Source organism: Lithobates pipiens, unplaced genomic scaffold (genome assembly GCF_037356315.1).
Source record: "Lithobates pipiens isolate NorthernLeopardFrog02 unplaced genomic scaffold, aLitPip1_a1.2 Scaffold_19, whole genome shotgun sequence".
In the NCBI taxonomy this organism is placed as follows: Eukaryota; Metazoa; Chordata; class Amphibia; order Anura; family Ranidae; genus Lithobates; species Lithobates pipiens.
The window spans coordinates 339,467,386-339,483,561 of NW_027507764.1; the positions used below are offsets into that span (position 1 = coordinate 339,467,386).

Genomic DNA, 16,176 nt, shown 5'->3' on the forward strand with positions numbered 1-16,176 from the left:
CTATGATAAAAATTATAGACCCTTCATTTCTTTGTAAGTAGGCAAACTTACAAAATCAGCAGGAGATCTTACTTTATTTTCCCCACTGTATATATGAAAAGAAAAAAAAAAATCAATGCCCAGAGCATATAGATGGTGATCAGAAATAGTCCCAGAATTCCAGCAAACCAAAATGCTCTCCTTCAAATGTGTGAGATTAATAAACTTCCTTGTTCCTCAAAAAAGTGCCAACTGTGTCCACCCGTCACCATAAATAGTGGCAGGATGCAAGGCTTACTGAATCCCAATGACCCCCTTCCTCAGAGAGGTCACAGAACGCTTTAGATGGTATACTCAGGCATCAATGGTGTCTCTCCACATACATCCCAGGGCCGACCTGGGGAGCAACAGGTGGTCAGCCAAGACTATACTGCAGCCACTTGGCGTTGCTGGAGATCAAACCAAAGCTTTTTAAAGGAACAGTGTAAGCTGATGACCCTGGGATGTATGTGGAGGGACGCCATTGATGCCCGAGTATACCGGCTAAAGCTTTTTGTGACTGCTCAGAATAAGGATGTCATTGGGATTCACATTGAATTGCTGATTTTGTGACATATGCCTGTCATCACAAAGTCTTCAACATATATGCTTCTCATAAACGTTGTAATTAATTTTTGAGTGGCATTACACTAAAGGAGGTTGACATATTTGCGATGCAGGATATTTTAATTTCTACCATGGTTTTTACGCATGTCTTGATTACATGCAACATATCATTAAACTTACGATCTTTCTGGATTACAGCTCATGCCCTGTGGATTGTATGGCATATTTAGTGGTTATTTGCTGAATATGGTCATTAAAGTATAACTAACGGCAAAACTTTTTTTTTTAAGTCTTGAATAGAGTGGAATTAGAACACTTGTCAGTTTTGATTGCTGTCTGTGTCCCCATTAAGGAGATTCACACTCTTTATGTGTCCTGTTTCCAATTATCATTGAAAGTAAAAGTAAATCACAAGTTTTTGGTTCTCCCCAGAAAAGTAACAGGGGGGAAATCCTCCAATAGGGACACTAGTTCTGGTGACCTAGGTGTCCCCAAGGAATTCCCTATATTTCCTGAGATTCACCTTCACTTCCTGTTTGGCTATGGGACAGGAGATGAAGGGAAATCTCTGCAATGGGACACAGATAACGAAAACAAATCTGACAGGGGTTATAACCCTCTCTTACTTATCCAAAATGAAAAAAAAAAAATGACAAAAAAATAAATAAAAAAAGGTTTTGCCAATTGTTCTACCTTAAGTCCATACATCCGTTTTTTTTTTTTTTTTTTTTTTTAATCCGATAAGTATTTAAATACCAGTTGCATGCCAACTGTCTTTTTTTTTTTTTTTTTGAGGCCACACAAATAACGTGCATATTATATTGTCCACATGAAGAATAGAAGAAAAGCTTACTTACAAGTTTTGGTTTGGTGAATCAGATGCTGGAATGCAAAGATACTTCAGGCCCTGGAGAGAAAATTGTATAATTTGAATAGAGAAATAAATAAAAGTGTACTTTTTTGTAAGACTACTACAACATGCTGAACTGCACAATCGCATTTTTTGGAAGCTCATTAATAGGGAACACATCAATATACCGTATTTATCGGCGTATAACGCACACTTTTTCCCCATAAAATCAGGGGGAGATCGGGGGTGCGTGTTATATGCCGATCCCCTTCCTTTCCTAACCTTCTCTGCGGCTCTCAGCGGCTTTCAGGTATTATCGGCCGTTCTCGGGTATATTCGGCCGTTCTCGGCTATTTTCGTCCACATTCGGCCGCTCTCGGCGGCTTTTTTTATTTTCATAAATTTTTTTATTTATTAATTTTTTTTATTTAAACAAAAACATCCCAAAAATACAGTGATAGGAAAAAGTATGTGTTCAGCTAAAGCGAAAGCTGAAGGAGATGGAGAGTTGTCCTCCTGATATTTCACCAAAGCCCCCGTAAAGGGGACTCCTTAAAAAATAAAAATAAATTCCTATTGTCTTCTGCACCCTATCACTAGCCAAAAATGTAATAGGGTGCACACACCCTGACCCTCATTTGCTCCATCAGGTCTGCAGTTTCTGACAGTCCTCTAAAGCATTACATATATTGAACTGTGTGTGTGTGTGTGTGTGTGTGTGTGTGTGTGTGTGTGTGTGTGTGTGTGTGTGTGTGTGTGTGTGTGTGTGTGTGTGTGTGTGTGTGTGTGTGTGTGTGCAATAAAAGTCACAACTGCCTACATATGGAAATAACATCACTGAAACAATAAAACCTCAAAACACTGGGGTAGTTTGAAATAAATTATGCCATCCAGATAAATTGGGGGGGGGGGGGGGGGCTGACATCCTGAAAATTCCAGTTGACCCACTAGTTATAGGGCTGGTTCACACCACAAAAAAACGCACTGGACTGCATGTAGTGTGAAGTGCCCCTTAATGTACAGTCACTGACCTACAAAAAGTATGCAGATCAGGATAACGAAAGTAAATCCAAAGTCCTTGTCTGCATGTTGTATACGTTCTGGGTATGCGATGCAAGCAGATAAGTATGGCAGCCAGACAACTAGCATTTTCAGAAAGCAAAGTCAGCAACTATTTACTCGCAACACTTTTCTTTGAAATGTATTAGTTTCATGTTTACACTTTTGTTAGTGGAACAAGTATTGATGAGAAATCTGATGACTTAGTTGGGAAATCCCTGCTGAACAAAGTGGAGGGGGGAGACCCAGATCCAGGGTGTAAAGGAGAATGGCCTCATTCTCACCTCCTTCCCAGCAGAACGCACACTCTGAAATCATTAAGTGCTGTGTTAAACGAATTAGCCAAACCCTGATCGTACTGACATTAAAGCACACAGCTTGTGTCCATTGCATATACTTTGTAGGCGTACGGTCTGATTACTAGCTGTTGAAAAAATTCTACATCTAGCTGTGCAAAAGAAATTGAGAAAGCCATTGAAAACTAAGCTACCGGTACATTCCAAATGTAAGTATTAAATCTGTGGTGTCAAATTCAAGTGTGCAGAATAAATGTACAAAACCAAAAGAACGGAACATGTAATAAAACACAGCAAGCAATTACTAGTCTTTACCAAAATTTTAAATTGGATAATAGTAAACTCTTCTGACTAAAAGGGTGAGAGAGTTTCTCTGTCATTACATAGGAAAGTAACATATAAATGTTCATAATTGAAAGTGTAGGAGTATTGAAAATATGTTTGAAATGGCCCTTTTTGTTACATTTTGAAGATGATATACAATTTTAGTAATTTAGTTTTGATCTGCTTTAATGATATCTGTCTCCATAGTACACACCTAGAAAGATGTTTTTTCATATTTGGTTAGTCATTTTAAGGTTTAAAAGGTTTTGTAACCCTTCAATGTACTGCCAAGATTAATACAAAAACAAAGTAATGGTGGCCATACTAACAACTACAAAATTTCCCACTGTCTTGCAGTGCCCAGTACAAATTAGCATGCCAAAGACCTGGTGTCATATGAAAAAAAAAATGATTACAGCCCAAAGTTATGCCTTGACAATGCACATACTATTGCTGCTTGCACATAGCCACATTACAAAAGGCTTTTAGTTTTTTTTTGAATATTGCAGTACAACAGTGCTGGCAACAATACTGTATACCAGAGATATGCAATTAGTGGACCTCCAGCTGTTGCAAAACTACAAGTCCCATCATGCCCCTGCCTCTGGGTGTCATGCTTGTGGCCGTCAGTTTCTTGCTAAGCCATATGGGACTTGTAGTTATGCAACAGCTGGAGGTCCGCTAATTGCATATCCCCGCTGTATACTAAAAGCCAAGGAGAGGATCTGCATGACTTATTAATTCTCCAGCTCACTATGATATGTCCATCCAGAGATGAGCTGGAGGAATAACATTGGTGCATTGCATTCCTCCTTGGGGTGCATACTCCTGACTTCCAACCATGCCAGATTTCAAAATCCTGTCTCCCACAGATCCAGGCTGTGTTTCTGAACGTTTGTGTAGTGCTGTAGACTAGTAGAGATCCAGCTGTGATACTAGCACATCTCGGTGCCTACACTCACAGGCAATGAACAAAAGTGTGATAAAAAACTATTACATAGCATGTTTAGAATGACATGGAACAGCTGCACATGCAATTGTTGATATTGTTTAGGCAGATGGATGAGGTGTATTGAAGAAGGCAAACTTGTGTGATGTAAAAACAGTGCTGTATGTACAGTTAGTCTCTATTGGTTGCTGTGGGTACACATCACGAGGGGGGCTGCCCTACCCCCATTCATTATGACCACAGGTCCCCCCCTGTCCGCAACAACTGTATGTGCCGCTCGCTCCTCTCCAGCAGGGATCGGCGCCAATTTTAAATAATCAGCGGCTGGGCAAGGCTGCAAAGGCACTGGGCAAGGCTGCAATGACAAGGCTGCAGATGGACACTGATAGTGTTGCATTGATGGCCATTTAAATATATTTTTCCTTAAAATTCCCTCCTAAACTTGGGAATGCACGTTTTACGCCGCCTCGTGTTATACGCCAATATATACGGCATTTACTGCTGTGCAATCTGCCACTATTGACATTTTTTAAAGTATGCTCTGACAAAGCGTTGGCTCTCTAGCTCTGTAACTTTTCATCCTTTGGGTTTATGTAAGTGAGGCTCACACAGTATTGTATTTATGGAATATTGTGTTAGTACATGGACTGAAGACTGTGTAGAGTGTATACAGTATGTAGGCTCAGAGTATTTATCTCATGCTCCTTTTAGGCTTTATGTACTACAGTTACCATGGCTGCTGGAAAAAAACAAAATGCAGAACGTTTTTGCCACGGCCGGTGGTCAAAGTGTTGAAGCTCACCTAAACACGGCAGATCCTGAACTCTACATTGACACATAGGCTTTTATGGAGTTGAGTTGAGAAGCTTTGTCAAAAAATAAATAAAAAAACGCCCAAAGCTCCTAAATTCCAGTTTAGTAACTGCCAGTGTAGGCTCGTGTACAAGCCTACAAGCCTAAGCCAGGCCCAATATTTAGAGCAAATTAGCCATGCTCATTTTCATCACAGAACACTCCACGCGTCCTTTTCCATCCAAAACTATCCCTCTTTCTCAAATCTTGAAGTTGGGAGGTATGAATATACTGCGCATAAGGACATTACAACGCAAACATCCCCCTGCTTCCCTTTGCAGAAGGCTGAATTTAATTTGCAAACACAATTACTTTTCAAGAACTTCATTGTACTGTATATTCAAGACAATCTACCAACAATTTAAAAAAAAGACGCTTCAAATTGAATAACTAGGAAATAACTTTAAAACTAAGCCAGCTGTTTCATATGAAACTCGAAAGTTGAATGTCGAGAGAAGAAAAAGTAGCTTATGTGAAACATGCTGAGCTATAACGAGAGATTTTGTTTCACATGAAAAACAGGTGCTGTGGCAGAAGAACCTGGCAGCTGTGAGGTTATCCATAGTAGTAGATCTGCTGCACGGATCAGCCGCATAGACGATGCTCACTAAGTGAATAAATTAAGCTCTTTTTTGGTTTAATTACCACAATCCAGTGCAAACAAAAATCAAATTTTTAACATTTTTCTTGGCCACGATTGGGTTTCACAATGAACAGAACTTTACCTTATTTACGAAGTTAAGTGAACATAAACTTTGCAAAACAACCTCTACTCATATAGTAAATCAACCACACTAACAGACTACGGGATGACCACAAAAGCACTAGCGTTGTTCTATATTTTATATAGTAGTAGTGTTTGCTAAAGAATACTAATCAAATCACTTCACAGCCACATACTGTATATTGAATGCACTTTGGCTGGTAACCCATATCCAAATGAATATGTAAAAGACTTTGTAGTTTATATGCTTAAACATTTAGATATTGTGCCACTTGAAATGTTCTTTAAAAAGACAAGAATCATTTATTAGTATATATTTATTTTTCCAAATTTAATTAATGTGGTGTCTTTTGGATATATCTCCAGATTTGTAAATTATAATCCACTGAAGAAGAAAATGATAAATGGATCTGAAAATTGCAATCAGCATTGAAAAAAAAAAATGTGGTGGGGGGGGGGGGGGGGGGGCAAACTGTAGCTACAGCTATGATTTATTGTATGTCAGATTTCCAGACCTGACATCAATAGAATGGAAGGCAGAATTCAAACTCCTTTTTCTGAAAACTTGTGGTCCAAACCCTTCTGCTCTCTGTTTATTGTGTTACTTTCTTCTCCATATCTTGTTTAGTTTAATAATTGTGAGTCATCTCACTACAATGATACAGTACTAATGGTATTTGCTGTAAAGCAAAACTCAACATCTGTAAAATAATTACAGCACATACAACTGCTGTAAGAGCCATATTGTAATTTAATGTCATTAAAAATGACCTCTGCTTTTCAATCTAATTTCAGTGTCCTTTCCTGCTTCAATGAATGGCTCACTGATTTTTCCCAATAAGCATTGCAATGTAAACCCATCACCCAGGGGATTACTGATCTCAACAAAAGTGGAGTCATATTTTAAAGATTACTAGATATGCTGTACAGGTCTAAAAAAAATAAAAAAATAAAATAAAAGGGTAGCCTATCCTGTAACAAGAGCTTTCTAACAAAATATCTAAATTAAAATGCTTCCTAAATATAGGAAATCAATTGCTTTAGTCCATTTATTAAAATGACAAAACAAGAATAGGGCAATACAGAGAATATTTACACTGGAAAAAAACATTTATATAAAATAAGCATTACAGCTGATTATGCAAATAAAACTGGACAAAAGTTTACTACAAAAATTCAAGGAATGAAGAGATTATTATACACACACACAGAGCACATTTTATATATATATATATATATATATATATATATACCGTATTTTTCGGACTATAAGGCGCACCGGATTATAAGGCGCACTAGCAACGACCGGCTGATAAAATGGATATTTCCATATATAAGGCGCATCGGACTATAAGGCGCACTGGATTATAAGGCGCATTTAATGAAACACAACTCGGATGCGGTACTGTAAGTCAAATTTTATTCAACTCTTTAGCAATAACCATAAAATGGTCTATAACAATAACTCTTAACACTGTTCAGTTAAATACAAAACCAGACACTCACTTTTTCACTTTATTCTTCAATAACTCTTAACACTGTTCAGTTACCGGTGAATACCGTACAAAACCAGACAGACACTCACTTTATTCTTCTCCCGCAAATCCATCAAATTCTTCATCTTCAGTGTCTGAGTTTAACAATTGGGCGATTTCGGCATCAAGCACGCCCGTATCCCTCTCATCATTCTCATCAGTATCCGAGTCAGTCTCGTTGCTGTCATCGGTACCGGTACTTAGCTGTTCAGTGATAATTCCGGACTTCTTGAAAGCTCGGATTACACTGGTGACTGATACCTTCGCCCAGGCATCCACGATCCACTGGCAGATAGTGGCGTAACTCGCCCGGCGTTGCCTCCCTGTGTTGGTGAATGTGTGTTCGCCTTCTGTCATCCAATGCTCCCACGCAGCTCGCAATTTAACTTTAAATGACCTGTTGACACCTATATCTAGTGGCTGCAGTTCTTTGGTTAATCCACCCGGAATGATGGCAAGCACCGAATTAGTTTTCTTCACTTGGGCTTTGACAGTATCTGTCAGATGGGCGCGCATGGAGTCACAGACCAATAGGGATGGAGATTCGTGGAAAAGGCCACCCGGTCTCTTGACGTAAACCTCTCTCAGCCACTCACTCATCTTCTCCTCGTCCATCCAGCCCTTCGGGTTAGCCTTGATGATGATGCCAACCGGAAACTTTTCTTTTGGCAGAGTCTTCCTCTTGAAAATTACCATGGGTGGTAGTTTCTGGCCATTAGCCTGGCAACCGAGAACTACAGTGAAGGATGACTTCTCGTTTCCTGTAGTGCGTATAGATACCGTACTGGTCCCTGTTCTCTCGACAGTACGGTTTACAGGGATATCAAAGGTAAGGGGGACCTCGTCCATGTTGGTGATGTGCTCTGGTCGGATCTTCTGTTCATTGATCTTGTTCTTGCAGTAGGTACGGAAAATGGCCAGCTTTTCTTCGTAATCCTTTGGCAGTTGCTGTGACATAGTGGTTCTTGTGCGGATAGAGAGATTCCGCCTTTTCATGAAACGGAAGCACCAAGAGGGACCTCCTCGAAAGTCGTTGATCTCCATGTCGCGTGTGATCGCTGTTGCTTTGAGTCGAATAGAGACAGTAGAGACACTTCTACCTGCGGTTCTCTGTTCAATAACCCACTGTTCAATTTTGTCCTCCAACTGTGGCCATCTTGCTTTGTTTCCTCGGAAACTCAGTTTGGTCTTCTTTACCTGGCGCAGGGCATCTTCTTGCTTCCTCCACTTCCGTACCATTGATTCATTAATGTTGAATTCTCTCGCAGCTACTCTATTTCCATGCTCTACTGCATGACTGATAGCCTTCAGTTTGAAATCCGCATCATAAGCATGTCTCTTAACAGGAGCCATTTTTGGGGCAGCGGGTATACCGTAGAAAATGAACGAATGAATGCGCACACCTCCTGACTAAGATGGCCGTAATGCCCGATCCAAGCAGTGCAGCTTCCTAGCTTTGGTAATCCCACGAAGCTGCACTGCTTGGATTGGGCATTACGGCCATCTTAGTCAGGAGGTGTGCGCATTCATTCGTTCATTTTCTACGGTATACCCGCTGCCCCAAAAATGGCTCCTGTTAAGAGACATGCTTACGAAGCGGATTTCAAACTCATCGCTATCAGTCACGCAGTAGAACAACCTGAGAGAGGTTTACGGTACGTCGGTTTACAGTAAGAGACCGGGTGGCTTTTTCCACGAATCTCCATCCCTATTGATCTGTGACTCCATGCGCGCCCATCTGACAGATACTGTTAAAGCCCAAGTGAAGGAAACTAATTCGGTGCTTGCCATCATTCCGGGTGCATTAAGCAAAGAACTCCAGCGATGTCAACAGGTCATATATAAGGCGCACCGGATTATAAGGCGCACGGTCGATTTTGTGAGAAAATTTAGGCTTTTACGTGCGCCTTATAGTAAGAAAAATACGGTATATATATACATATATACACACACATACATACATACATATATATATACATATGTACATATATACACACACACACACGCAACATTCTGCATATTTATTACTTGCTACAGTGCACACACATGAATACACAAAGCTGGCACAAGTCATTTTTGGACAAGCGGTTTTCTTCTCAAAAATTCCTCAAAAACAGACTTATAAATAAAGCTTTTGTTGATTATTACATTTAGGTATATAAAAAAAAAACAAATTCTTTGCAGAGATACACAGTTGTTCAAAAAAAAATATAAAAAGAATATCTACACAGTTTGATGAAGCAGTGAAGCGATGCCATCCAAATTTAAGCCAACCTTTTATTTCCATGTATACTATCAAGTGTGAACACAATTTGGGAACATCAACAACAAGAAGCTATGATGGCCTTCTTTATAAGAGAGTAAACCTATAATAAAGACCTACCACTTACTGTCTTCAATTCAAACATTAATAGAATATGAATGTCCCATTACTTCATCATCAATAGTAGAAATTGATATTTATTTATTTCAGGTACTTGTATAGCGCTGTCAATTTACGCAGAGCTTTACATATACATTGTACATTCACATCAGTCCCTACCCCCAAGGAGCTTACAACCTAAGGTCCCTAACTCACATTCATACATATACTAGGGCCAATTTAGACAGGATCTGATTAACCTACCAGCACGTCGTTAGCGTGCAGGGGAAAACTGGGGTACCCGGAGGAAACCCACGCAAGCACAGGAAGAACATGAAAAATCCAAGCAGATGGTGTCGTGGTCGTGATTTGAACCAGTGACCCTTTTTGCTGCTAGATGAAAGTGCTAACCACTACACCACAGTACTGCCCATATAAAGATATCTAGCAGCCAGAACATTCCCAAAGTGTTAGCCAAGTCGAAGTATATATGTGCTCTAAGGACATTAAAATGTATGATGATCATTTAACATGAGACAAACAGCAGCTATAAATAAAAAAAGGGGTTTGAAAAGCGTGATTTAAACCATTGCCTCTCAGTTGAAGTAAATGATTACTAAATGTAGCCACAGTAATTATATTAATTATAACCGAGTGGTTTCTGTAGTTTAGATCTCATCACCCATATTCCCAGTGACATATGCTGTAACAGTGGTAACATTTGATATGGTTGTTGGTCAGCCATTCCAATGATGTACTCTTCCCACAGAAATATTCAGCATAGATGGAAAAGGTGCTTGTGAGCAGTTCATTCACCGACTCCTTCCATCACGCTTTACAGAAAACTGATTTTGTTTTAGACATTTAACTCTCGCTTGTTTCAATCTTTGACAATTGGGAAATCTTATAAGTTGTTCTAGTTTTTCAAGTTCTCACTGTATCGGTTTGGCTGATTTTTGGTTTCAGGAGATACTTTATCTAGTTTTGATGGTTAGGAATTGGAGTAATTAAGCTTTTGAAATTCTGACAAAATATTGAACAGTGATTGAACTTTCTGGGTTTTATCCCATAAAACAAAAAAACTTAAAATGAAAACTAAATTAAAATATGTATGGTTATAAGCATAAGCATTGGTTGTACAAGTTAAACTGGCCCTTCATTTTTTGGATACGTTAAAAAGACCCCATCAGGATTGAAAATATAGGAATTAGTATTGCTAAAGCAATCAGAAAAACAGATGTCACCTAAAGTGGGAAATATGCTCAAACTGTAAGCTGCCTCAGTGGTCATCAACCCTGTCTTCAGGGCCCACTAACAGGCCAGGTTTTATGCATTACCTTGGGGAGATGCAGACTAGAATACTGCAATCACTAAGCAACAAATGATATCACCTGTGATGTATTTCAGTTATCTTGCAAACCTGGCCTGTTAGTGGGCCCTGAGGACAGGGTTGATGACCACTGAGCTGCCTGACCTCAACCACTAGTCCCATCTTCTAAGCACAGAGCATATGAGGTCTGCAAATGGGCAACCACGGTCATCATCTCACATTGTCATCTTTGTAGCAGAGATCAGATGGAACTACAAATCTCTGCTTATTTTCTCTGGCGACTAGCTAGCTAGAGTTACTGCTATAGCGCACTACAAGGCGCGTCTATATTAAGCTACAAATCACTGTCATGTTCATCAGCAGCTCCATTAAATAACAAGCTTCTCTAGCTTGCACAAAATCGCTAGTCTGACATGGGCCTAGGACTTAAGGTAACTTCTGAATTACTGATACTCCAGGTAAAGTGTTTTTAAAAAAAAAAAAAAAAATGTATGGTTCGCTTGTCAGCCAGCCAGCTGATAAAAAAAATAAAAATAAACATAACCGATTCCCCCATTCACGGTGAACGGGGAATCACCTGCTGTGCTATGGTATTCTGGCAGTGGGTGCCAGAAAACACTGAACAGCGCTGCAGCCGAATGGTTGCAAGTGATGATCAAGCAAAAACATACCAACCATTCAGTTCGGGTGATGATCACTAGATAGCAAAACGCAAATGGCTAAATGGATAGAAATTCAGCAGGAACAAAGTGAATTTTAATCCACATATGGCCAGATTAAAGCTTGCTTAAACAAAATTAAATTACATCTGACGTAATTAGGGCTGAAATATTAGAACTAAAGATCGCATGCTCAGTTCCCCACATGAATAAAATCATAACTGACTCTCTTAAAGGGTGAATTTAAAGTGGAGTTCCACCCAAAAGGGTAAGTTCCGTTTTAAAGCCCATGTCTGTGCAAAATATTTTTTTTTTTTACTTTATGAAGCATCTTGTACTGATCCTCATCTATACCACCCACGTTGCTCACCAGCTCTTTTTTTGGGGACGGGGGGCTAGTAATCCAACACTGCAGATGTGCCTGCAATTGCTGGTCCAAGTCAGTTCCCTTTTGAAGAAACCATCTTCTGGATCCAGTGAGGCTCCCAACATTAGACAGCCCATAGGAAGGACCATGCTTCCTTTACACCAAAAAATAAATAAAGAAAAGACCTGGGGCTGGGTCATCTCTAGACCATGGATTTAGTAAAAGGGCAATTTTTTGTTAATCTTTCCATGGGAGTGATGAATTAGAGGTGGTTGGAGAGACGTGGCGGGAGATAAGGTTTGCCTGCAGCCAAAAGAGTAGTTTCCTGTGCCATTGCAGCTCGTTTTAAATGGACCTTGGTATGCATTGTAGAAAGCTCATTTCTGCGTTCACAATATCTTTCAGCCATTATACATGCAGTATGTTACTACATATAGGAATTGGACAACTATTCATTTTTAGAAGGGATTGTTCCTTCAAAATGCCCTTGCAGGCATTACAAATGTCTGCATAAATTCACGAATTAGCCTTAAAAATGTATGGAAAAGTATCGGATGGCTACAAATGTCAAACACGTATTAATGTCAGAGTCCAACCCGATTAATATTGTAGAGCTTATTAAACAAATCGCTGTAAAAAGAAGTTTGTTTTTATATTAAAACCTTAATTGGAAACCAAATTTGGTTGTAACAGCTATATTTTCCCATAATGTGTCTTCTCCTAGAATAGGTTTATTTATCTGACAAACTCGTACATGGCCCCATAGAACTCTATACGAAAGTACTGTACTGTGCTATACTCCTCCCTTCCCCCCACCTAAAACAAAAAACACATTTACATAACTATACAGGTAATTTTATTATGATGTTTTGTAGAAACCATGCGTGCGATTATGGATGATTTCCAGGAAAATTTGTAACAATACGTGTTACCTCAGTGTTCACCCGAAAGTTTATTCTGTTCTGTTATATGCAAATCACTGTTTGCACCTGGCCAGTCCTTTCAGGTTTGTCAAACCATAGCTGACTTTTACCATCAACAGGGGATTAAAATAACTTTTCAAGGACATTGCAATTTCTGTGTAAACAAGTTGGCAGTATGAAAACTGTTAGTGGTTAGTTGTGGGAACTCTGAAAGTCTGGAGGATGCCCTCCAAGCCATTATAAGAGTTATACATCTGCTTGTGCTGCACTTCTCAACAAGTATGACTTCAGAAAGTCCAGTATCATGACCACAAAGAATCCATTTTACTTTATCTTTAGCGTGATGATATTGTCATTGAATAGGTGTAAGCAGGACATTTTTCACATCATTGGAGCCTGTAGGCACCTTGATATCCAAAACAACAACCCTCTGCTAAGATCAACTATTATTCAAGAGTTTTTTTTTTTTGGTTTTACTGGTCATAAATGGCATAGAACTTTGTGAAAATCAACTTTTATGGAAGGACTGTTTCTTCTCATGATAGAATAAAAACTGTATCAACTAACCATACATGGAGAAGCCTTTGTCCACTGCAACCTATAGGCACAGTGCTACTGTGTAAAATAATGAATCCAGTCCTGCTTAAACATATCTTTCTTCTGTTGCTCAATAATATAATAGGCAAGCTTTATTCAGTAGAGTACTGTGCTGGCAACAAGTACTTTCTAATGGCATAGACACAAAGAACATAGAGGTCAAGAGCAAGTTCCTAGTATGCCAACAAAGCTATCTGATATTTTAAGAAGTACGAAACCCATCGATGTAACACTTTCAAAAAACAGTTACATTCCTGGAATGCTGCCATTGCCGACTCAAATTTGCTTGTGTCCTCAACCAAAGTGTCAAACCATCAAATGACTGATGTCATAAATGATCACATGTGCACCATCATGGCAGTTGAAGATCAAACAGAGGCCAAGATTGCAGCTTCCTTGGCTGAAAACAATAGGAGGGTTTAGTTCTGCTTTAACATGAGACATTTTAGCCCTTGTTCACAATGGCACGGCTTTTGAATCCAAATTATCTGTGCAACTTCATCACGGCTTGCATATGACTTTGAACTCTCAAGTTGCATTACAATTCACAGCAGTGTGAACCAGGGCTTCATTTTAGATAGATTGGGGAAGGGTTAAACTTTTTTAAAGCGGAGTTCCACCCAAAAGTGGGTTATCCGATTCCTCCCCTCCTCCAGTGCCACATTTGGCACCTTTTCATGGGGGGGTACCTGCTTTTGGCACCCTATTTGGTACCCTATTCCCTCTTCCATCGTACCTTTCTGCGGTAAAGTACGTCACACATTCAGCCCCCTCCTCCTGCCCCTGCTGCCAGAGCGAGTGAGAGCTCAGCGTGCTTTGCGCAAGTGCAATAGGGACCCGGCTGTGAAGCCACGGCAATGGCAGCACCCGACAGCCGATTGAAACATTGACTGAAGTGCTGACATCACTGGATTCCAGGACAGCTAAGTGTCCTAATTTTAAATGTCAGCAGCTACAGTATGACTTAAATTTTGAAGGGGGGGGGGGGGCGCAACACCACTTTAAGATTTGTATTGGATTTTTGGTACCACCATTTCCTGTCCCTGTAACTATAAAAAAAAGAAACCTACATTTTCTAACAACTTATGCATTTCAAACCTGTCAGGAGTTCTAACCTTATATGCATTATCCAAAAAAAAAAAAAAATATTAACTTTAAAACACTTATATGGAGCAAGTTTTAATTAACAAGCAAAATACCAACATGGATAATGTTAGGGACAAAAATAGGTTTGTATAATAGCCCTTCTATTTTGCAAGGACATGACAGTTTTTTCTAGGGTACTGACAGGGTCACATTAATGCACCTATACTGGAGACTCTTGGTCAAGGAATTATTGCATGTACACTGGACCCTGGTCCCTGAGGGCTTAATGTGCATGAATTGTAGCCTGGCCAACAAGGACTAAAAGTACATACACCACACACTAGTCACTAAAAGGTTACTATGTATACACTGGTCACTGAGGGGTTAAAGTGCATAAGTGGAAGACTGACTATTGAGGGGTTATTGTACATACACTAAGACTTATTACCAAGGGGCCCATGTACATACATGGGTCGCTAAGGGGTTATTGTGCATAAACTGATTACTGAAGGGGTTAATGCATATACATTGCCTTGCAAAAGTATTCACCCCCTTAGCTTTTTACCAATTTTGTTATATTACAGCCTTTAGTTCAATGTTTTTTTTTTTAATCTGAATTATATGTGATGTATCAGAACATAATAGTCTAAGTTGGTGAAGTAAAATTAGAAAAATATATAAATAAAACAATTTTTCAGAAACTATAAACTGATAATTGCCATGTGTGTATGAATTTACCCCTTTTGTTATAAAGCCCATAAAAAAGCTCTGGTGCAGCCAATTACCTTCAGAAGTCACATAATTAGTGAAAATATGCCACCGGTGTACAAAGTGTCGCATGATCTGTCATTACATATACACACCTTTCTGAAAGGCCCCAAAGGCTGCAACACCTAAGCAAGAGGCACCACTAACCAAACACTGCCATGAACACCAAGGAACTCTCCAAACAAGTAAGGGACAATGTTGTTGAGAAGTACAAGTCAGGGTTGTTATAAAAAATATCCAAATGTTTGATGATCCCTAGGAGCACCATCAAATCTATCATAACCAAATGGAAAGAACATGGCACAACAGCAAACCTGCCAAGATACGGCAGCACACCAAAACTCACGGACCGAGCAAGCAGGGTATTAATCAGAGACGCAGCACGGAGACCTAAGGTAACCCTGGAGGAGCTCCAGCGTTCCACAGCAGAGACTGGAATATATGTACATAGGATGAAAATAAGCCGTACGCTCCATAGAGTTGGGCTTTATGACAGAGTGGCCAGAAGAAAGGCATTACTTTCAGCAAAAAACAAAAAATGGCACGTTTTGAGTTTGTGAAAAGGCATGTGGAAGACTCCCAAAATGTATGGAGGAAGGTGCTCTGGTCCGATGAGGCTAAAATTCAACTATTTGGCCATCAAAGAAAACGCTATGTCTGGCACAAACCCAACACATCACATCACTCAAAGAATAAGATCCCAGTCGGGACTGGGAAACTGGTCACAGTTGAGGGAAAGATGGATGGTGCTAAATACAGGGATATTCTTGAGCAAAACCTGTACCACTCTGTGTGTGATTTGAGGCTATGACAGATGTGTTGGAATGGCCTAGACCAGTGATAGCAAACCTTGGCACCCCAGATGTTTTGGAACTATATTTCCCATGATGCTCACCTACACTGCAGAGTG

General features: G+C 39.7%; 1 protein-coding gene across 1 annotated transcript in view; it reads right to left on the bottom strand.

Annotated features, from left to right (window-relative positions):
- Positions 1-16,176, bottom strand: part of DUSP22 (dual specificity phosphatase 22) — a 144,629-nt gene that overhangs the window by 42,869 nt on the left and 85,584 nt on the right. The window contains exon 4 of the mRNA XM_077492108.1: positions 1,443-1,492. Coding sequence (XP_077348234.1) covers positions 1,443-1,492 — 50 coding nt within the window. The remainder of the gene's footprint in view (positions 1-1,442; positions 1,493-16,176) is intronic.